General features: G+C 43.3%; 1 protein-coding gene across 4 annotated transcripts in view; it reads right to left on the bottom strand.

The window, feature by feature from the left end:
* GALK2 (galactokinase 2) overlaps positions 1-12294 on the bottom strand; it is a 63431-nt gene extending 51137 nt beyond the window's left edge. Inside the window, exons 1-4 of one of the 4 annotated variants that reach the window (XM_033167808.1) lie at positions 12102-12294; positions 10413-10501; positions 8688-8811; positions 4940-5030 (exon numbers count right to left, since the gene is read on the bottom strand). In XM_033167808.1, coding sequence (XP_033023699.1) covers positions 4940-5030; positions 8688-8811; positions 10413-10501; positions 12102-12154 — 357 coding nt within the window. In that variant the 5' untranslated portion in view covers positions 12155-12294. The remainder of the gene's footprint in view (positions 1-4939; positions 5031-8687; positions 8812-10412; positions 10502-12101) is intronic. The other 3 variants (XM_033167807.1, XM_033167805.1, XM_033167806.1) reach the window with 3 other exon arrangements.
* Between the last annotated feature and the right edge of the window lie 10747 nt (positions 12295-23041).

Genomic DNA, 23041 nt, shown 5'->3' with positions numbered 1-23041 from the left:
CAGTCCATTGTGGCTGTACTGAGAGGAATGGAAGACTTTGTCCATTATTTACTGTTTTGAAGTAGTAGTAGTAGTAATAATAATAATAATAATAATAATAATAATAATAATAATAATAATAATTTTATTATTTATACCCTGCCCATCTGGCCAGGCCTCCCCAGCCACTTTGGGCAGACCCCAACAGAATATTAAAAATAGGATCAAAATCAAACATTCAAAACTTCCCTAAACAGGGCTGCCTTCTAAAAGTCAGATAGTTCTTTATTTCCTTGACATCTGAAGGGAGGGCGTTCCACAGGGCAGGTGCCACTACCGAGAAGATCCTCAGCCTGGTTCCCTGTAACCTCACTTCTCACAGTAAGGGAGCTGCCAGAAGGCCCTTGGAGCTGGACCTCAGTGTCTGGGATGGACGATGGGCGTGGAGATACTCCTTCAGGTCTACTGAGCCGAGGCTGTTAAGGGCTTTATATTAAAGGTCAGTACCAACACTCTGAATTGTGCCTGGAAACCTACTGTAAATTATATGACATTCAGATGGAAGCTTTGAGGAAGGGCCATAGCTCACTGGTAGAGCATCTGCTTTGCAGAAGGTCCCAAGTTTCAATCCCCAGCATCTACATATATATGTAGAGATATGTTTTGCTGCTTTCAGTTTTTATAGACAATTCTGAAATGGATGGAGCAAGGGTCTGATGCAGTCTAAGGCAGCTTTCAACATTCCTAAACTTTGTTCAAGAACATTTGGATAACAGTGGCCAAGCCTATTCAGCAGAGGTGAAGAACCCGTTTTCCTTGGGCAGGTGCATTTCCTCAAGGGTAATGGAGGAGGCACACAACGGCAGTGGGCAGGGCCGCAGCACACACACGCACACAGCCTAGCTCCCAAGTAAATGCATTGGATTGCAGCCTCATTGCATTTAAAGGCGTTTATTCCACAGTAAGTATGTTTAGGGTTACAGTCTAAAAGGAACAGGGGGAAAGAATGGAAGGCAGGTCTAGCAGTGGTTATTACCATGATAGCTAAGTGGAACCCCCATGTTCAGAAGTTGCATATGCTGAGGAAAAACAGAGATAGCGGCCATCTTCATAAACTGTTTACCAGCACCTGCTGTTAGCAGGCTTGGAGCCAGCAGGCAATATAATGGAGCAACTGTCAGGGCCCACTCCCACTGGGCCCGCTGCCATAACTACCACCACCACTGCTGCAGCCTGCCCAATGCAGTGGCCAGCAAAAACAGGAGGTGGCGCTCATGGGAGCTGTGAGCCCACACTCACCAGGTAGTGGGGCCGGTGAACTGCACCACTTGCAATGCAGACTGGGGGCATATAAATCATATATAGCTAAGCTTTTTAACGTTTTGTTATGTTTTTATATATGTTGAACACCACTCAGAGTGGCTGGATGGGCAAGGAACAAATGAAGAAGAAGAAGAGGAGGAGGAGGAGGCCAGAAGTTTGAGGGCCAGAGTGCGATGGCGCCTTCACCCAGCAGCGCCTTCACTCACCTGTTTCCCCTCCCCAGCTGAGATAGCCCCACTCACAGGTGAGTGGGCAAAGCATTGGGGCTCCTTTAACTGCTCACTGCAGGGAGCGCCAGTTTCCTTGCAGTTTCACAGAGCCCCCACCCCGCCGCCAACTCACGATACCTCAACAATATATCTTGTTTCTCCCTCTACATCGTGTGAGGGCAGAGTGCGATGGCAGTTTCACTCAGAGATATATCACTGGTTAAACTGCCGCTGCTCCTGAGTCCCTCTGCTAGCAAAGCTTGCTGGAGGAAGGAACTCTAGCAGACACTGCTAGCAGAGGGACTCACGAGTGGTGGCGGTTTCACCAGGGATATACCGTTGAGTGAACCCGACATCGCGGTCTGCTCCTCATACTGGTCCTGGGCGATATATCGATATATCGCCCAGGCCTACCCACCAAGGGTAGCCTGTTTGTCCTCTTCAAAAAAACAAACAAACCCAGACCTGAGTGAAATAGAATGGTGGTCTGGTCCAGCAAAGTAAGATTCACATGCTCTAATAAACTTATAACTAAAGGCGAGGATTTCCAAGAGAAAGTTTGCAATCTCTGCAAAAGGCTGATTTATTTTAAAACGTTATCCTCCCACACACCCTGACATAATTCCAGTATTAGACAGTTCTGGCGGAATTCTTGCAGCACCCACAGAAAATAGCTCTAGTTCAACACGTCCTAATCACCACCACAAATGACCCACATAAAAATTCCCTTTCTTAGACACACAAACAAACTATTAGCTCAAGCACTATCGTTGCCAACCACTTCCACACAGAACATCAGAACACTAGACTGAGAGGCAGGGGAGAAATCTAAGTCATATATTTAACTAGGAACTCATCGGCAGAATTGCCTTGAAAGGGGATCACACTTGCAAAACTATCACACAATGTTTAGCATTGGGAGGGTGGGGGAGAAGAGGAGGGCGCCTGACTCCAGTTTCAGAACTGAACGTGGATTTTACCAAGCTCTGCAGCACTTCTCTTCCAAAAGGATAGTTATGTTCAATTTAATATTAACATGTTTATGTCCTTGGATTCTCTTGCAACTTCCAGCTGAATAATGTTTTGCTTAAGGGGTTTTGTTGTGTTTGCGCTTACTTTCTATTCAACGTTTTATATGCATCACCTCCTTTACAGGGAACTCTGTTCAGCATGCACAAATCTCCCCCCAAATTTTATTTCCCCCTTGGAGCCAGGAAACAATCTGGAGTTTACTGTCTCTCCAGGCCCCAAAACAGGTTACCTGATAGAATGTGGTTTTGCAATAAATCGCTGGCTGATTTGCAAGGCCTTGAATATAGATGCATGCTGCTTCATTTAACTAAACATTGTTTAACTCAAGTACAGAATATGCCATTTACCTACTGTATTTTTATCTTACTTTTTAGACAATTATTGTTTCCCAAAGCAGCTCACACCAATAAGAGAGAGAGAGAGAGAGAGACCCTAACATTAGGCTCACAACCAAAATGACAAGGCACACAAGGAACAGCGAGTAGAGAGGAAAGGTAGAGGAGGAAGACAGATTTTTCAAGGCCAGAACCAAGTGGTGAGCTTAAGCAGGCACTTATATCCAACTGGGGATCACGCTGAACGTCCCTTACTGATACAGTGGTACCCCGCAAGACAAATGCCTCGCACAATGGAAAACTCGCAAAACGAAAGGGTTTTGCGAGTTTTTAGTTGACTCGCGAGACGAATTCGTCTATGGCTGTTTTTCGCAAGACGAATTTGTCTGGTGAGGTACCACTGTAAGCCGGCACCGGGCCACGCCGCGCCGCATTTTAAAGCTGCAGCGAGCGAACAGCAGCGCCATAGCTGTAAAGGCTTACCTTTTGGCTCCGGTCGGGAGGGGTGTCCAGACATGCGCAGTCGACCCAAGATGGCGGACGCGATCGGAGGCACCCCTCCCGACCGGAGCCAAAAGGTAAGCCTTTACAGCTATGGCGCGGCGCCGCGTTTTAAAGCTGCAGCGGGCGAACAGCAGCGCTGCTGTTCGCTTGCTGCAGCCTTAAAACGCGGTGCCGCGCGGCTCCGGTGCCGGTCGGGAGGGCCCCCCGGACTTTTTTCCCATAGGAACGCATTAATTAAATTTTAATGCGTTCCTATGGGAAACGGTGCCTCGCAAGACGAAATTTCCGCAAGACAAAAAGTCTTGTGGAACGAATTAATTTCGTCTTGCGAGGCACCACTGTACTTGTCTATGAGGAAATGTAACCCTCAGGCTGAAATAGAGTTCCTGTCCCTGGTACAGGGCATTACTGCAAGCAATATGGTTATTAGCCCCCACTCCCCAACTCTGCCCGCCTGTAATTTCACTACTTTCAGTGGCAAAACAAAATAAAAAATAAAAAGATTCCTTCCAGTAGCACCTTAGACACCAACTAAATTTGTTCTTGGTATGAGCTTTCGTGTGCATGCACACTTCTTGAGATAAGAAGTTTCTTCAGTGGGCTAACCCAGGATTTCCAGGTTATAATGTTGAGTTAAAATTAGAGAAATGTTGATCATATTGTAGCAGTGGCCCAAAGGGCCAAAATGAATATGATAATGTGAACCCCAATAAATCATTTAATATTCTTCTAATAGAGAATTATGGTAACCTGCTGCTTTAAGGAACAGATGGTTTGGCATGAGACCTTCCCCACAGGGAAAGTAGTACAGCGAATACGTCAATCACACAAAGATGCCATTCATAAGCTAGAACATAAGTTGATACATGAAAATGGCTACACGTAACACTGGTTCCCATGCATTGGCACACTAACAGAACGTAACAATCTCTGAGAATCAAGGTTTAGTTAACAATGCTTATTGCACACGCGTATTAGATTAGGTAATGTACATGCGTACTAAACTGAAATGAGGTAATGAAATATGATTGGTTAAATTGAAATCCTTTGTCTGAAATGTTATAAATACCCCGGCCCAGACCTTTGGGCAGGGTTGCAGGCTTGCGAAACGATTCGACTGTAACCGTTATTGCTTTGCAATAAAGAAAACAAAATGGACTCCTAGCTCCTCTAGTCTCTTGAGTTTTATTGGCGTAGCTCAGAAGAAGGGCCTTTTGCCCAATGCAACAATATTCCCATGTCACACTTTTATTAATCTACTCTATTCTTGGAGCTCTGAAAAAATCTTTCAAAAACTCATAGCAAGGAGAAACATTTTAATGCCTGAAACGTGAAACAAGAGACCATGAATTTTGAAAGAGTTTTGTAGCCGTGTTGCTTTATCTGTGTAAATAAATCTAACTATAATGCATTTTAAATGATTAAATTAATACTTTGTTATATTGTGTAACATTATTATTATTTTTATAAAAAAAACTTTAAATGATGCACATTCCCAATACATTTTTAATAAAAAAAATTAACTTACTACAATGATGCATACTGAATTTGTTTTACCTCAATTCCTTTGGCTCCACATAGAAAGTAGTTGTGCCACAAAGGTTCCATTTGATTAATTTGAATGTTGTTGGCATTTGTAGTAAAATCCCTGGAAAATATAAACATACAGGAAAAACATTAAAAGTCCATGAAAACTATCAATGTAGGTTCAGTGCTTTTAAAAATATAAATGACCCGCTGCTGCCATCTGCTGGCTAAGGAGCAACACATACTTTTCTTTTTTTGCCAAAGGTTTTGCCAAGGGCCTGTCAAACATTATTTCTTCATCTCACCCCACTCTGACTCTCAAGATGCTGGCCAGAGGGAGATTGGGAGCAGGCCGCAGGTTTGTGCCAGATCACTTTCTAACACCCTCCCTGCTCTCCTCACCAGGTGGAGAGGTAAGCATGCCTAATCTGCATTCATGTTCCATCACACGGACTTCCAAATTGGGGTGCCCCACACCATGTACTCTGAGAGACAGAGGGACAGGGGGCACCTCCAGATTGTCTCTTTTTTGTGGAATACTATCTTGTCAACATATAGTTTTGCTCAACTGAACTGCCCTAGTGTGGGCATGGAGACCCTCAGGCCCAGGGGCCAAATGTAGCTCTCTAGGTTGGTCAGTTGGTTGGTCTGGAGTCTCCTTGGCCAACACACCTTTCTGAGCAACAGCCAGTGGTGACTAGTGCCCACTAGGGCTGGCAGAACAGAGAGCAGAGAGCCTGGCCATCGGGGGAGTCAGAGCCAATGAAAGGAAGAGAGCCAACTAATTCTGGCTTTGACCCCCATCCTCTTTCCTACTGAGTTCTACAAGGGCAGGCACAGGCAAACTCTGGCCCTCCAGATGTTTGGGACTACAATTTCCATCATCCCTGACCACTGGTCCTGTTAGTTAGGGATGATGGGAATTGTAGTCCCAAACATCTCGAGGGCCGGAGCTTGCCTATGCCTGTACAAGGGCAACACTAAGGCTAATGAAGAGAATGCCGGCAGGCAGTTCCAACCCTTGGACTGGTTTTAGCTAAGCTTAAGGTAGACAGATTGGGTGGGGGGGGGTGACTAAGAGAGGGGCAATGCCCCAGTAACATAATATACCAGACCTGCTTTGCATCCACCTGTTCTCACTTGGCTGCATTATGTCCTAGAACAGGCATAGGCAAACTCAGCCCTCCAGATGTTTTGGGACTACAACTCCCATCATCCCTGACCACTCGTTCTGTTAGCTAGGGATGATGGGAGTTGTAGTCCTAAAACATCTGGAGGGCCGAGTTTGCCTATGCTGTTATAGAACTCTGGTAATGCTTCTTGGTTGCCTGAATTGAGGGTTTGAGGGTTGAAGGGTATGCCACCAAGGGGCATGTGGCCCCTGGAAGGTTCTCCAAAAAGGAATGTGGCCCTTGGGCTGAAAAACCAATCCACTTTTTAAAAAGGATCAGGTTCTGTGGTTTGGAACGTGTCGGTGAAATGCATTGAAAAGTGTGGGACAAAGGAATGATTTACGAAAAGATGCATAACAGTGCACAAGCATATCAGGATGAATGCTCACTGTTGTATAACCTTCCCGCAAACAAATGTTCTGTAGAGACTGGACATGGTATAACTATTTTAGGTAGGAAAAAAAGAGCATCCAGACAGACCCTAAGGTCTATTTTACAAAGCAGACTTGTTTCCGTGTTTTCTTAAAATTCATCAGGCAATTCAGATGAATAATACCACAAAAATGAGAAGTTACTGTTGGTAGAAATCACTCTTTGTGCTATGAGTTCTTATTGTTTGCCGTAGAAAATAAATATGCAGTCTGCTGCTTCCCCTTTTCTCTCCTCTCTCCAAATAAACAGGGATCCTGTTTCCTCTGTGCATGCCTTTCTTTTAAAAGCTCAAAAACCAAACAATAAACAAAACAGGGATAATTATATGGTATCGCTGGCTGCCCCATGGAATTAAATGTTACAAGTTGGGTGTACAGACCACTGAAATTATTTGCAGCCTCTTCAAACCAAAAGACTGAAAGAAATGTTGGCATCTAAACTGGCACATGATATCCAGACATCCATCCTCACAAGATGGCCAGGCACGATGCAATATAACTGTGAGAAATGAGTAAATGGGGAAACTCTTTGCAAAGAACAGAAAATTGACACTTTCATTCTATCCTGGAAATTATCAACACAATAATCTTATTATGGAGTTGTCTGAGGCAACTTTTCTGCAATTCAGGAGCAGAGAATTTTAAAATCCAGTGTTATGAATCAAGACTCCATTCTTATTTTTAGAATAATAATAATAATAATATGACCTGTACAGACAACCAAAATAGCCCAAGAGGAGATCTCACTTAGGTGTAGTTTGGTCCTCTGTATTATGCTGTAAGACAAGGGTTGGGAACCTCCGGCTCATGAGCCAAATTTGGCCCACGAGGCAGTTTTCCTCAAACTACATCCCCCACCAAGCATTTAGGAACACTTAAGACATAAGGTGCTTCTGTTTCAAGAGAAAGGTGTGCAAATCCTGTTACATAAAAGGAAAACACAAGTCTCTCTGAAGAAAGTATTAGAGCACTCCAAATAATTTGCTCATGTACAGTGGTACCTCTAGTTACGAACTTAATTTGTTCTGGAGGTCCGTTATTAAGCTGAAACTGTTCTTAACTAGAGGCGTGCTTTCGCCACTGTGCCGCCGGCCACTGTGCCGCCGGCACACGATTTCCGTTCTCATCCTGGGGCAAAGTTCTCAACTCGAGGTAACTCTTCCAGGTTAGCAGAGTTTGTAACCTGAAGTGTTTGTAACCTGAGGCATTTGTAACTCGAGGTACCACTGTACACACACAGAATATAGCAGATCTAGCTGAAAGGCACCACAAGGATATCTGCACTGATCATTAGAATGCATCCCTAATTATTATTATTGTATATTTTTTAATTATTGTATGATCTTAGTCTTTCACTGCCAGCAGCTATGGTTAGGGTGGTGTTTAGGAGGTATACAAGACCTCCCTCTTGAATCTTCCAGTTGCTCGAAACACCAGAGTTCTCTGGCTCCCAGTTCCTGGGTCAAGTTTTATAGACTTGCAGAATTATACCTATATCACTCCCTGTGATATTGACCTTGGCCTGGTAGATTGGTCTTTGTCTGTATTATACATTTAAGGCAATATTATACTGCTTTAAATAGTCATGGCTTCCCCTAAAGAGAGTGTACTTTGTTAAGGGTGCCAAAAGTTGTTAGGAGACATGATCATTTAGAGCAGTATGATACTGTTTTAAATGTACAGTACAGATGTCCCAGTGTCATAGAATCATAGAGTTATAGAGTTGGAAGGGAACATGAAGATCATTCATTCCCCTGCAATCGTTTGCCCAACGTGGGGCTCAAACCCACAACCCTGAGATTAAGAGTCCCATGCTCTACCGACTGAGCTATCCACAGGGCTAGACTGATCCTCTGTTCTTGACCTTGGTTTGTTTGGACTGTGCTGCATCTGTAATCCTGTCTTCATTGGTGAGCGCTTTGCTGACGTCCAATCTCCTGTAACTTGGACATTTGGTCCCAGAATGGCCCTTCCACCTTGCCATGAAATATTTGCATGTCCAAATTTGCTTCTTTTTCTGTTCCTTTCCCCCATCCCATTTTTCTTTATATTGTGTCTATCAGAATGCAAGCTTGAAGGCATTGGGTATCTTGCTTTTTAATCATTGTACAGTGCCTAGGAGACTTTAGGTATCATCGTAACAGCAACAATAATTGAAATAACGAGAACACTTACGAGTACAAAGGGTTTGTATTGGCCAGATGGATAGCTGGAGTGTTTAGAGGTTCAGCAGCTATAAGTATATCTTGCTCTATGGCCATTGGGAGCACAGCATATCCACAATAATCTATATGTTCACCTACCAAACAAAAAAGAATATTAACAACGTTTTGAAATGGGCTGGAACGCATCAGCAACAGGAGAATGATCCCTTTTAAAAGAAGGATAGTTTTTACACAAGCCAGAGAAATTCTATCAAATATACTGGGGTATATAATTTATATACTGGTCCATTTCAGATGTAATGGGAAACAATTATTTCCTATTATGACGCTAACAAACTTCACACATTGTCTCCTCGCATAGTCTCCCCCTCCCCACTCCTCATGCACACAAAGAAATCAGAAATGTATGCTTCTGATGTTCAAAAAACAAAATGTTTTAAATGTTCAAAAAAAAAAAAACATTTATCCGAATGATAATAGGACATAAATCTGATATCAGGAATCACAAGACAGAGAAACCAGTAGGAGAACACTTCAATATCCCAGGACATTCTATAAAAGATCTCAAAGTAGCTGTCTTAATACAAAGAAATTTCAGAAATAGACTGGAAAGAGAAGTGGCTGAATTGCAACTTATCACCAAACTTAAAACCATGGAGAAACCTGGTCTGAACAAAGACATTGGATTCTTATCTTATTATACATGACAAAGCTATCTTTAGCCATCTCACCTCTTGCCTTTCCCTGCAAGACCAATTGCAGCCGTTAAGAGTAGTCAACAGGTTTTCCACACCTATTAGCTGATCACCCATTCCCACCACCCTTCTGAGTAATACCCCTCCCCACTCCCTCACTATATTAAGGGTCTGGTGACTTCCGTTTCAGTGTATCTGAAGAAGTGTGCATGCACACGAAAGCTCATACCAAGAACAAACTTAGTTGGTCTCTAAGGTGCTACTGGAAAGAATTTTTTTTAAAATTTTGTTTCAAAAAACAGTAGTTCACCATGACATCCTAACTGAGGAAACAGTGGTTTGTTTAAACTATGATTAGTGAGAACAAGCCAAAATCAGATGAAAAAAGAAATGGTCTCAGTGCATCCCAGTGGCAGGCACATAGTTCATCTCCATTTAAAGCAGGGAAGGGGACTTGGTGGCCCTTAAGATATAACATACTGGACTCCAGTGAGCATGGAAAATGACCAGAGATGATGGGAATGGGAGTGCCACAGGTTCCTCAGCCCGGTATAATAAAGCATAACAGGTAGCAGGACTGGGAAAGACCTCGGCCTGTAATCTTTGAGAACTGAGGCCAGTACTGAGGTAATCAGTATGAGGAAGTTTCATATTTTCATATACTACATCAAGAGGTTACTATAGCACATGCTTTGCAATGCAGAATGTCCCAGATTCTGTCTCTGGCACCAAAAGGACTTGGATTAGGAGGACTGGGAAAGGTCCCAAACTGATGGGTTTGACAGCTGCTGCAAATCAGAGTAGACAACACAGGGCTAGTTGGGTACAAGGTAATCCTGTACGGAATAGTTTCAAAAATGAAGACAAAATTGCTGAGCATCCTGCACTTCTTGCGAGTTCCATCTTTTGATGTAACTGTGTGGAAATTGCAAAAGCAGAGGAAATAAGATGTGGTACCTGAAAGCATGCTTCTATGCATGTGCTTCCATGTATGTACACGTCCACTGAATTCATATTAACCCCAGTATGTATTATTTTACCTATTAAGTTGACTCGCCCTGGTGCCCGAGCATAAAACTTGGGAGTTGATTTAAATTTAGAGATGAACATCTTCTTCAGCTTCAGCAATCTGGAAAATCAGGTTGGCACATTTGAGATTAATTTTGCTTCGGTTTTATTTCTTATGTGGTTTTGATTTTAACTGCAGTGAATGAATAACAAAGATGTAGCACCTTTAAGAACCAACATAAATTCAAGGAATAACATCCAACAGGTATAACATCCAAGGCTAGTTTAACATGAAGGGGCAGCAGTTTTCGTATACTAACCAAGTTTTATTCCTTTATGCATAACAGGGTTTTCATATCTGTTAATTATCAAGAGGGAATGTATATGTCGGGGGGGGGAAGCAGCCTCCCCCCAACCTGGTGCCCTCCAGATGTTTCAGAAAATTTCTCTCATCATCCCTGGCTGGAGCCAATGCAAGTTATATCCCACAATATCTGGAAGGCACCATGTCGTAGGAGGCTATAGTAGAGAGCATATACTTTGCATGTTGAAGGTTTAGGGTTCAACCACTGGTACGATGCAGAAGGCATCTCAGGTAACAAGTGATGTGAAAATATAGCCTCCTGAGGCTGTCAAGAACCATTACCAATCATAACAGACAATAGTGACCTAGTTGGATGATTTAGTTTGATGTGTGATATGGCAGCTTCTTAGGCTTCCATGGTCAGATTGTCTAACCCTGTCTTATATCACTGGTCTATCTCGTTTAGACTGGCAGTAGCTCTTAAGAAATTCAGACAGCAGTGTTTTCCAGCCCTACAATGAAATGTCAGGGATTGAAGCTGAGGCCAGCCTGTGTTCTTCCACTGAGCCATGGGTGTAGACAAGAGGGGACGGGGATGGGGGGGCAGCTGACCCCCTAAATCAATCAAAATCAATACAAATCTGAGGTTCTGTCCCCCTAAAAAAAGCCTGTCCCCCCCAACTAAAATCCTGGCTACGTCCATGCACTGAGCAATGACCTTTTTTCCTATTTTCTCAGTCCAACCTACTTGTTGTTGGGAGGAACAGGAAAGGGAAGACTCATGTAAGCCACCTTTTGCTCCATGGATGAAAGGCAGCATCCAAACCCAATAAATAAAAATAATACAGGGACATGTTGCATTGGTTGAGCAAAAAAACAAACAAAAAAAAACCCTATGCACACTTACCTTGGAATAAACACCATCAAACAAATGGGACTTATTTCCAAGTAAACATACACAGCACCAGTGCTTCTTTTCTAAAAAAAATGTTTAGGGGTACTCTCATTTTCCTACTCATATTGAAATACTGCCTCTCAATGAGGCCAAACTTAGATTCACAAAATGTTTAGGGGTATGCGTACCCCTAGGAAAAAAGCACTGCACAGCACTGTATAGCATATTAAATAATATTATATATATTCATGTTAAACGTGGGTCCCAGGTTTGAAAACATCGATCTGGAACATAATCTTCAACAGTGCTGGAGGTTGACAACAGGATGGGCGTTTGGGAACACAGTTTCTTAAACATCCCTAGTGTCTAAAGCATAAACATCTTGGTTTTGTATTTAAAAAAAAAAAAAAAATCCCGTCGTTATGTTCCTTGCTGTATGGCAACGACTCCTGCTTATTGCTGGATAGGGTAAAAAAAAAATGGAGGATCTGGAGATCGGCTGTAGGAAAGACAATCACGCACCTGGGCTCCTCTACCAGCTGGATCGAGAAGGTGGGAGGGAGATCTGCGGCCATGGTTTGCTCCTGGCGAGTTGGCGCGCACCAGGGCAAAGTAAAGCGGTTGGAGATTTTCTCTTTTCTAGCTAGCTTGCAAAGCCCTAAGCTCAGATCCTGGAGTACAGAAGCGGCTTCCTTCCGGCATTACGGGGGCGGGGGGGGGGAGAGAGAAATCAGCTGCAAAACGTCCCAGCCGCTGCTTGCATTTCCTCTTTGTATTCCCCGCCCAGGTCCACCATATAGGCAGCGCTTGTGCCAACAACACGCTTAAGCAAACAGAAACTCAGGAAGTTATGAGCCTTTTGCAGCCAGATTTAGAGGCTGTTGGGAGTAATTCACACACGAGTCAGTACATTATCGTAGCTCAACCGGGCGGGGGGGGGGGGAGAGGAGGAATCTAGTTGTTGGATCTCTGGCACCGCCCACATCAGGAAGACTTGTCTATAAGCACCCACGTGCGCGCCACTTATGGAAATAAGGACTTCCCTTAACTTGAAATAGGTTTATTCACACGGGATGTGGCGGGGAGCAATCAGCAGTCCAATCCTGTACAGTATAAGCTTACTTTGAAGTAAGTGTGCGTGCACACGAAAGCTCATACCAAGAACAAACTTAGTTGGTCTCTAAGGTGCTACTGGAAGGAATATTTTTATTTTTTATTTTGAAGTAAATGTCACTGTCGCAACCCGTGATGTGTGGAATTCACTGTCACAAGATGTGGCAGTGGCTTCTAACAAATGTATTCATACTTAAAATATTTAAAATCGCAGTGAATTTGTATGGTATAGTTTACCGAGACAATTTCTAGATACGTGTGTGTGTGTGTGTGTGTATAATATTGTTTCATAATTTGTATTCCTGTCTGTATCGTCATATTCTCAATCTCTCTTTTTTAAGAAGTTTTAAAACTTATAAGTTTTAATTGTATTGTTTTACTATTGATGTGTTTGTTGCTCTGGACTCCTTTAGAGGGTGGGCAGGGTTTAAATTTAATAAAGAAATCTGAACTAAAATCATAGCTTGTTCTATGTTTATAGTCCATATACAGCAGAAAATTATCAACTGTTTCTAATCCGCCTTCTCTAAATCTGATATGTTAATTTTAGACTACTAATGATATCTCAACATTTATGATAGCCACTAATTTAAAGGTAAAGGGACCCCTGTCCATTAGGTCCAGTCGTGTCCGACTCAGGGGTTGCGGTGCTCATCTCGCATTACTGGCCGAAGGAGCCGGCGTACAGCTTCCGGTCATGTGGCCAGCATGACTAAGCCGCTTCTGGTGAAACAGAGCAGCGCATGGAAACACCGTTAACCTTCCTGCCAGAGCAGTACCTATTTATCTACTTGCACTTTGACGTGCTTTCGAACTGCTAGGTGGGCAGGAGCTGGGACCGAGCAACGGGAGCTCACCCCGTTGCAGGGATTCAAACCGCCGACCTGATCGGCAAGCCCTAGGCTCTGTGGTTTAACCCACAGTGCCACCCGTGTCCCAGCCACTAATTTAGGTGCCATTAAAAAGGGATTAGAAAATTAACAATGGCCTGAGCAGGCCAGGTCGTCCTGTTTTATACTTGCTGGGATTGAGATGTCATCTGACCCTCTCCAATAGCTGCTGGGATTGAGAAGTCACATGACCCTCACCTGACTCCCATAGCTCTTCAGCAGCTGCCTCTGGTGAATTATCAATTAACTCTTGGGGAAAACAATTAGCACCACACATCATGGGCCTGGAAGTTGCCAAACCAATTAACCAACAAACAGGATTGCTTTAAACTGCACCAGATTTCTGCCTGTATACATTGATAATATAATTTTGGATACTAAGGACAAACAAGATTGTACAAAAACAGGTTTGGGTGCAGGCCATGCTGTAGTGTTGTGCTTATGCAACGGTGAAGAAAAGGTGGCTGGGCTCATTGTCTCAGGGTTTGGGGGGAAGAGGTGACAAAACTGATTTCCAATAAGTGCCCCACCCCATTTCCATAACATGTACTTGAGTCTGTACTCTGAATGGTGACATCGGGGACCTAGAAGGTGCAGGGCTTGTCAGTCCAACCCCTACACAGTCTCAGTCCAACCCCTACACAGTCTCAAAATAACATTTTCTTTTCTGGTTCCCGAAGCAATGGCCTTGAGTCTGCACTCTGAATGGTGACATCGGGGACCTAGAAGGTGCAGGGCTTGTCAGTCCAACCCCTACACAGTCTCAGTCCAACCCCTACACAGTCTCAAAATAACATTTTCTTTTCTGGTTCCCGAAGCAATGGCCTTGAGTCTGCACTCTGAATGGTGACATAGGGTGCCGGGGTTCGGTGCTGGAGCTCCCCGTGCGTGAGCTTAAGCTGCCCACGCACGAGGTACCAGTTGCGGGGGGAAAGCGGCCAGCGTTCCGCGTGCTTATGAGCACGGGCGCCGGCCAAGTCTCACAATCCGAAGGTAGCTGAGTAAGACGGAAAATGACTCCGAAGGTGCGTGAGTGAATGAATGCCTCAAAATAAAATAGGTGCCTCAAAAATTAATGGATGCCTCGAATCTGAATTGGAACTACTTGTAACCTCCTGCACTGTCATTTAGCAATAAAGAAAACCAAACCAAGGATGTTATTTAAGCATGAGATTTCTCTGGCAGAATTTTTTTTAAAAATCCTGAAACCTTTTCCCTTTTCCCCAAATTGACGACAGACACCGAATCTATCTTTAGTGGCTTTGGCAAAACCCGCATAGGCTCGTCTTCTAGCCCTAAGCTAAGTTTCCCTGAGCTCTCAGTCCCTGCGCGCCAATTCTTCCGCGATGCTAACTAAATAAAACTAAACCGAAATATCTTCCGCAAATCTAGCCCTAGGCTAAACCTAAAAGCCTAACTAAAACCTCACCGAAAGATCTTCCGCAAACTAAACCTAACTAAAAGAAACCCATTCAGCCCGTCCAGCCCGCTCCCAAAACCCTTAAACTAAACTTGACTGAACTGAAAGAACTAAAGAATGACTAACTGACTTGCCTAAGCGGGGAGCCTCAGCCTTTTATTTAGGAACAGGTATGACATCACAACAAATAATTCAACCAATAAAACCACTGTTGCTGCCCTCCAAAAAGGCGGGAAGCAGGATAAACGTTCATTGATAACTTTGAAACATTACCGGAACTACAAGTTAAAGGCGGAATAATCCTAATGGCAAAATGACTCTTCATTCTTACTTTCACTTTCACTTTTAAGTGTAAGGATACGAAAAGTAGTTCTTAATAACCATTAAAATAAATAAATAACCGCGGATCTTTAACGGATCCACGAAGTGTATTCCGACATATCAACTTTCTTTTTTTGTTTTAAATTATTTTGTTTTTGTTTTGCCTTAATAAAAAAGAAGCAGGTTAGAGATATCAAAAACATTCACTTTGATATAACATTATCAATATTACCCAAATAAGCATTTAAACACCTTTTCACATGAGGAGATGCTTACACAAATACATAGCAATTAGCTAGCATAAAAATAACAACCACTGGCCAAACATAGAAGTGATCGATTCAATACACATAGATTAGATGAGCATATATGTAATCTCGCATGCAGCGTAAATTAACAAACCACTGGTCAAACATAAGATAGGACCCAATCCGGGACCAAAAGTAAAAAAAAACTGGAGACGGGACTCCACCGCCTACCCGGACCCCTCCCCCATTTTAAAAATTTATTTTTTGTTTGTTGATTGAAAAAAATTAATATAAAAATGGTTAATGAAAAATAAAGGTCATTGGAAGTAGTTCTACAAAAAACGAGGAGAACTTCCAGGATGAGATTCAAAACCACTAATGGAATTTTCTTCCATCAAAAGCAGGAAGCAAAGTGGAAAGAGAAGCCAGGGACCTGGTGTGCTGCCAAAAGGTAGCATATAAAAGGGGAGTAAAAAAGGGTACCAAAAGGTAGGGAGGCGGTAGAAACCTGACTCTACCGTTTAAACATCACGATGAATACTCTTCCCCAAGCGACGTTGTTAGGGAGGAAGAGGAGTTAGGGAATACACTTTACCATAAATTGTTACACCAAAATTGACATATGAACAGTGAATAACTAGCAAAGGACCAATCTTTTAACAAAGGAAAGCATACTTGACCAGAGCATTTAAACATTAATACACATATAAGCTGTAACACTTAGAAGCACAACTTGGGGTAGTAAATCATTTTCACATACCCTAGACAAAATACACAAGCGATATTTAGATTGCAACTTTTGTAAGCACAACGCGGAGATTTTGAAATATTGAAATAGGAGGGGCAGTTACACATAAGGCAGAAACATTATAATGCTTGGGATAAAATCATAGCAAAAGCTTTGCACATACATCACCATGTCATCAAATATCAAGCTATAAAGGAAAACACATGTAACATGCGAGCATGAAATTTCAAATGGCGGACATTACAAGAAGCATACAGAAATGATATGCAAATGTTGTAAATACAATTTAAAGTACAGGACAAGTTTAGAACTGCAAAAAACTGCTGGAGAAAAAGATGAAGACGAAGGTGAGTCGCGGGGCGTCTTCCTCTCTGGCTACCCACGACCATCTAGAAGAAACTTCTGCAAAACGGGAAAAGTTCTTAGAACACAGGAAAAGTTCATGAAGAAGAGGGTTCTGAATAAAGTTCGGCAACACAAGGGATGCAGGAACACCTGTGGGAGAAAGAGGTTAAGCAAGCAAATCATAGGGATCTGCTGGACTGCCCCCACTGAGGTTGGCTCCCTCCCAAGTGAGCGTAGGTGGAATCTTCTTCCCACCAAGTGGAGAGTCAAAGAAAACAGACGAAGGTTTTTTGGAAACAAGTCTAGGCAGCCAGCAAACAAGCCACCAACCCCTACACAGTCTCAGTCCAACCCCTACACAGTCTCAAAATAACATTTTCTTTTCTGGTTCCCGAAACAATGGCCTTAAGTCTGCACTCTGAATGGTGACATCGGGGACCTAGAAGGTGCAGGGCTTGTCAGTCCAACCCCTACACAGTCTCAGTCCAACCCCTACACAGTCTCAAAATAACATTTTCTTTCTGGTTCCCGAAGCAATGGCCTTGAGTCTGCACTCTGAATGGTGACATAGGGGACCTAGAAGGTGCAGGGCTTGTCAGTCCAACCCCTACACAGTCTCAGTCCAACCCCTACACAGTCTCAAAATAACATTTTCTTTTCTGGTTCCCGAAGCAATGCCTTGAGTCTGCACTCTGAATGGTGACATCGGGGACCTAGAAGGTGCAGGGCTTGTCAGTCCAACCCCTACACAGTCTCAGTCCAACCCCTACACAGTCTCAAAATAACATTTTCTTTTCTGGTTCCCGAAGCAATGGCCTTGAGTCTGCACTCTGAATGGTGACATTGGGGACCTAGAAGGTGCAGGGCTTGTCAGTCCAACCCCTACACAGTCTCAAAATAACATTTTATTTTCTGGTTCCCGAAGCAATGGCCTTGAGTCTGCACTCTGAATGGTGACATCGGGGACCTAGAAGGTGCAGGGCTTGTCAGTCCAACCCCTACACAGTCTCAAAAAAACATTTTCTTTTCCAGTTCCTGAACCAATGGCCGGCCTCAGCAGGCCAATGGCCGGCCTCAGCAGGCCAATGGCCGGCCTCAGCAGGCCAATGGCCGGCCTCAGCAGGCCAATGGCCGGCCTCAGCAGGCCAATGGCCGGCCTCAGCAGGCCAATGGCCGGCCTCAGCAGGCCAATGGCCGGCCTCAGCAGGCCAATGGCCGGCCTCAGCAGGCCAATGGCCGGCCTCAGCAGGCCAATGGCCGCCTCAGCAGGCCAATGGCCGGCCTCAGCAGGCCAATGGCCGGCCTCAGCAGGCCAATGGCCGGCCTCAGCAGGCCAATGGCCGGCCTCAGCAGGCCAATGGCCGGCCTCAGCAGGCCAATGGCCGGCCTCAGCAGGCCAATGGCCGGCCTCAGCAGGCCAATGGCCGGCCTCAGCAGGCCAATGGCCGGCCTCAGCAGGCCAATGGCCGGCCTCAGCAGGCCAATGGCCGGCCTCAGCAGGCCAATGGCCGGCCTCAGCAGGCCAATGGCCGGCCTCAGCAGGCCAATGGCCGGCCTCAGCAGGCCAATGGCCGGCCTCAGCAGGCCAATGGCCGGCCTCAGCAGGCCAATGGCCGGCCTCAGCAGGCCAATGGCCGGCCTCAGCAGGCCAATGGCCGGCCTCAGCAGGCCAATGGCCGGCCTCAGCAGGCCAATGGCCGCCTCAGCAGGCCAATGGCCGGCCTCAGCAGGCCAATGGCCGGCCTCAGCAGGCCAATGGCCGGCCTCAGCAGGCCAATGGCCGGCCTCAGCAGGCCAATGGCCGGCCTCAGCAGGCCAATGGCCGGCCTCAGCAGGCCAATGGCCGCCTCAGCAGGCCAATGGCCGGCCTCAGCAGGCCAATGGCCGGCCTCAGCAGGCCAATGGCCGGCCTCAGCAGGCCAATGGCCGGCCTCAGCAGGCCAATGGCCGGCCTCAGCAGGCCAATGGCCGGCCTCAGCAGGCCAATGGCCGGCCTCAGCAGGCCAATGGCCGGCCTCAGCAGGCCAATGGCCGGCCTCAGCAGGCCAATGGCCTCAGCAGGCCAATGGCCTCAGCAGGCCAATGGCCTCAGCAGGCCAGGTCGTCCTGTTTTATACTTGCTGGGATTGAGATGTCATCTGACCCTCTCCAATAGCTGCTGGGATTGAGAAGTCACATGACCCTCACCTGACTCCCATAGCTCTTCAGCAGCTGCCTCTGGTGAATTATCAATTAACTCTTCAATTATCAATTAACCATCAATCATGGTTACTGAGGACAAACAAGACTGTATACAAACAGGTTTGGGTGCAGGCCGTGCTGTAGTGCTTGAGTCTGTACTCTGAATCATTACATGGTTAAACTTGTCATACTGCCCCCTCTCACAGGAACACACAAGATCATTCCACATTTAACCTCTGCACTTTTCTAAGGCCTGAGCAGGCCAGATGAGACTGTGTAGGGGTTGGACTGACAAGCCCTGCACCTTCTAGGTCCCCGATGTCACCATTCAGAGTACAGACTCAAGGACTTGTTTTGGAAATAAAGGGGGGCACTTATTGGAAATCAGTTTTGTCACCTCTTCCCCCCAAACCCTGAGACAATGAGCCCCGCCACCTTTTATTCACAGTTGCATAAGCACTATACTACAGCATGGCCTGCACCCAATGCCCAGGCCTGATGAGACTGTGTTTTTGTACAATATTGTTTGTCCTCAATAACCAAAATTACATTATCAATGTATACAAGCAGAAAAGTTGTTTTCCTTCATTTGCCGGGAATCATACAAAAAAAGTGGCACTTATAGGGAAACGTTCCAGTGTGGCAACAGAAAGCAAATTAAAAATGCATTGGCAGTTGATCAAAACTATCCAGCAATATCAAATTATAGTGTAGGACCATTCTGTGCTCTTGAATGCAGGAGCATGAACACAAAGAGGCAAATACCATGCAGGATACAACAGGTTTATTCTGGATCGCATATGCAAAGCAAAAGGTGCAGGGCAATAATTTGCCAAACTGCACACCTAGAAACTGGCGTGCACATTCTTTTATACAGGCCTTGTGGTGCATGTGATTCAAATATTTGAATATTTGAATACTCTGCTATATGCCGATGATATGGCTATTATGGCCCTCACCCAAAAGGGTCTACACAGCATGCTGGAGGGGTTCTCAGATTATTGCTCCCACAATACACTAAAGATAAATTATGCCAAAACAAAAATTGTGGTCTTTATCAGAGCACGCCACAGCTTTAGATGGTCCCTAGATGATCACACAATTGAACAATGTATTTTCTTTGCATCACATTTCAGGCTACATCTACCGTGTTTCTCCTAAAATAAGACATAGCCATAAAATAAGCCATAGCAGGATTTCTATGCATTTGCGAAATATAAGCCGTTCCCCGAAAATAAGCCATACCCTGAAAATAAGCCATAGTGATGCGGCACCTCCCATTAAAACAGCCTGGAGAGGCGTGGCTATGCAGCGTACCGATGTGACACGGTTAAAATAAGACATCCCCTGAAAATAAGCCATACGACAAAGGGATTACTCCAAAATCGTGGGAAGAAGCACTTATTTCAGTTATCCCCAAGCAAGGAGCAGATAACAACCAGGTTAAAAATTATAGACCAATTTCTCTTTTAAATAATGATTATAAATTATTTACCGGAATCATGGCAAATCGGCTAAAAAAATTATTGGGTGATAAGATAAACAGGGACCAGGCGGGCTTTCTACCAAATAGGTATATGCATAGTAATATGAGGAATGTTATTGATATTTTGGAATACTTAAGTGTAAAGAGAGAGAAAAAAGCGGCCCTTCTGCTCCTGGACGCAGAAAAAGCTTTTGACAAAGTTTCATGGCCATTCCTCAAAAGCGCAGTAAGATTATTAGGATTTGGCAAAAATTTCTTAAATGCAGTGGAAGCAATATATAAAAATCAGAGAGCGAAACTTATAATAAATAGTGAGATAACAGGAGAAATAGATATACAAAGAGGTACCAGACAGGGCTGCCCTTTATCCCCACTACTTTTTATATTGTGTTTGGAATTTCTATTGGAAAATATGAGAAATGATGATAAAATTAAAGGCATCAGGAATGGAAGAGATGTTCATAAAATCAAAGCATTCGCTGATGATGTTATTATTATGGTAGAAGACCCAATAGTAAGTATTAAGCAGAGTATAGAGAGAGTGGAAGAATATGGGAGCCTGGCAGGCCTTAGTTTAAATAAGAACAAAACCAATATCTTGACTAAAAACCTGACGAAAGAAGAAATTGAGGGACTACAAAGGGAAGTAGGACTGAAAGTGGTGAATAAAGTAAAGTATCTGGGAATATGGATCACCAATAATACAAATAATTTGTTTAGAGATAATTATATTAAGGTATGGAAAGAAATAAAGAAGGAGTTGGAGACCTGGAATAGATTAAACTTATCCCTTTTAGGTAGAATCGCAACTATTAAGATGAATATTCTTCCAAAAATGTTGTTCCTCTTCCAAATGATACCAATACTGGGAACATCTACAACCATCTTTAAGCAATGGAAGAAGGATGTCATAAAATTTGTGTGGAATTATAAGCCTGCAAGAATTAAATATAAATTGCTGATTGACACTAAGGACAGAGGTGGTTTGGCATTACCCGATCTAAAACTTTATCATGATGCGGCAGGTTTTTTATGGCTAAAAGAATGGTTATTACTAGAAAATCATGAATTGCTGGACCTTGAGGGGTTTGAAAACAAATTTGGCTGGCATGCCTACCTGGTGGAAAATAAATTAAAAGCACATAAAGGGTTTAACAATCATATTAAAAAGTCTCTATTGAAAATTTGGGAAAAACACCAAAGATTATTGGAACCTAAAACACCTAAATGGGTTTCTCCAATCGAAATAATTACAGTTAAAAAAAATAAACTCCAATGCAAACTGGGGCAAATATAAAGATCTGATAGAACAAAAAGATGGAAAATTAAAAATAAAGGAGTATAATGATATCAAACATTTCTTAACGGGTTGGATCCAGTACCATCAAATAAATAGTAAATTTAACCAAGACAGGACACAAAAAGGGTTTCTAAATGAACCTTCTTTATTAGAAATACACCTGTTAGAAAGCAGAAATAAATTAATATCAAATATGTATAATATATTACTGGAATGGGAGGTTAAAGATGAGATGGTGAAAGAAACTATGATTAAGTGGGCAAGAGAATTGGGCAAGACAATTGATTTGGAAAAATGGGAAAGACTCTGGAAAGAAGCATGGAAGTTTACAGCAGCGGAGGGGATTAAGGAAAACATGATTAAGATGTTCTACAGGTGGTATATGACTCCAAGTAAAATACACAAGATGTACAAAACAAAAAGTAATTCTTGCTGGAAATGTCAAAAGGAAGAGGGGACCTTCTTACACATGTGGTGGCATTGCGAGGTGATTCAAAATTTCTGGAGCCAGGTTTTAGAAGAAATTAAAAAAATGATGAAATATAACATAAAGAAAAAGCCGGAATTATTTTTGCTGGGAATTCTGGATGGAGAAATAAATAAACAGGATGAGAAACTTTTTCATTACACCACGGCAGCGGCGAGAATGTTGATCGCCCAATATTGGAAAAAGAAAGAAGTACCGGCAATTAAGGATTGGCAAGAAAAAATATTTAATTACATAGACCTGGCTAAATTAACTGATAAAATTAGAGGAAGTAGTGACCAAAAATTCCAACAAGATTGGGGGAAATTTGGAGACTACCTGAAAAAGCAATGCCCCACTGTGAAATGCTGGCTCCATTTCTAAGTACTCTGTATTGGGAGCTAAAGTTAGCAAGGAAAATACAAGAAAATAAAATAGAAGAATTACACAAGAGTACTAAAGTAGTAAACTAGAGGAGACAGACTGACAACCTAGGATGAAGACAAGTGGAAGCCGTAAGGGAAGGGGAAGTAACAGATAGTAGAAATAGACAAGTATGGACAGAAGTAAAGAAGAAAGAAGTATTACTAAAGGTTAATAGAATTGATTTATATGAAATATAGAATTGGATGTTATGTTTTGCTTTGTATTATTTACAACTGAATTTTTGGGAGTATAGGAAGACATCAATTGAATGTATTTTGTGGTTTTTTAGGAAGAATTCAACATGTAATTTTTTAACATTGTTATTCTTTGGTCATTGTTTGTTTGTTCTTTTATTCAATGTTCTTTTTTCCTTTGTATAGATGTAATAAAGTATATATATATATAAAAAGAAAATAAGCCATACTGTGTTTTGTTGAGGGAAAAAATATATAAGACGGTGTCTTATTTTATGAGATTTTTGGTTGACAAGGTCCCTTTTTCGTCTCTATAATCTGTCT

This window comes from Lacerta agilis, chromosome 13, assembly GCF_009819535.1.
Source record: "Lacerta agilis isolate rLacAgi1 chromosome 13, rLacAgi1.pri, whole genome shotgun sequence".
Lineage (NCBI taxonomy): Eukaryota > Metazoa > Chordata > Lepidosauria > Squamata > Lacertidae > Lacerta > Lacerta agilis.
Note: the sequence above shows the minus strand (reverse complement) of the source record. Positions and strands in the feature narration are given on the sequence as shown.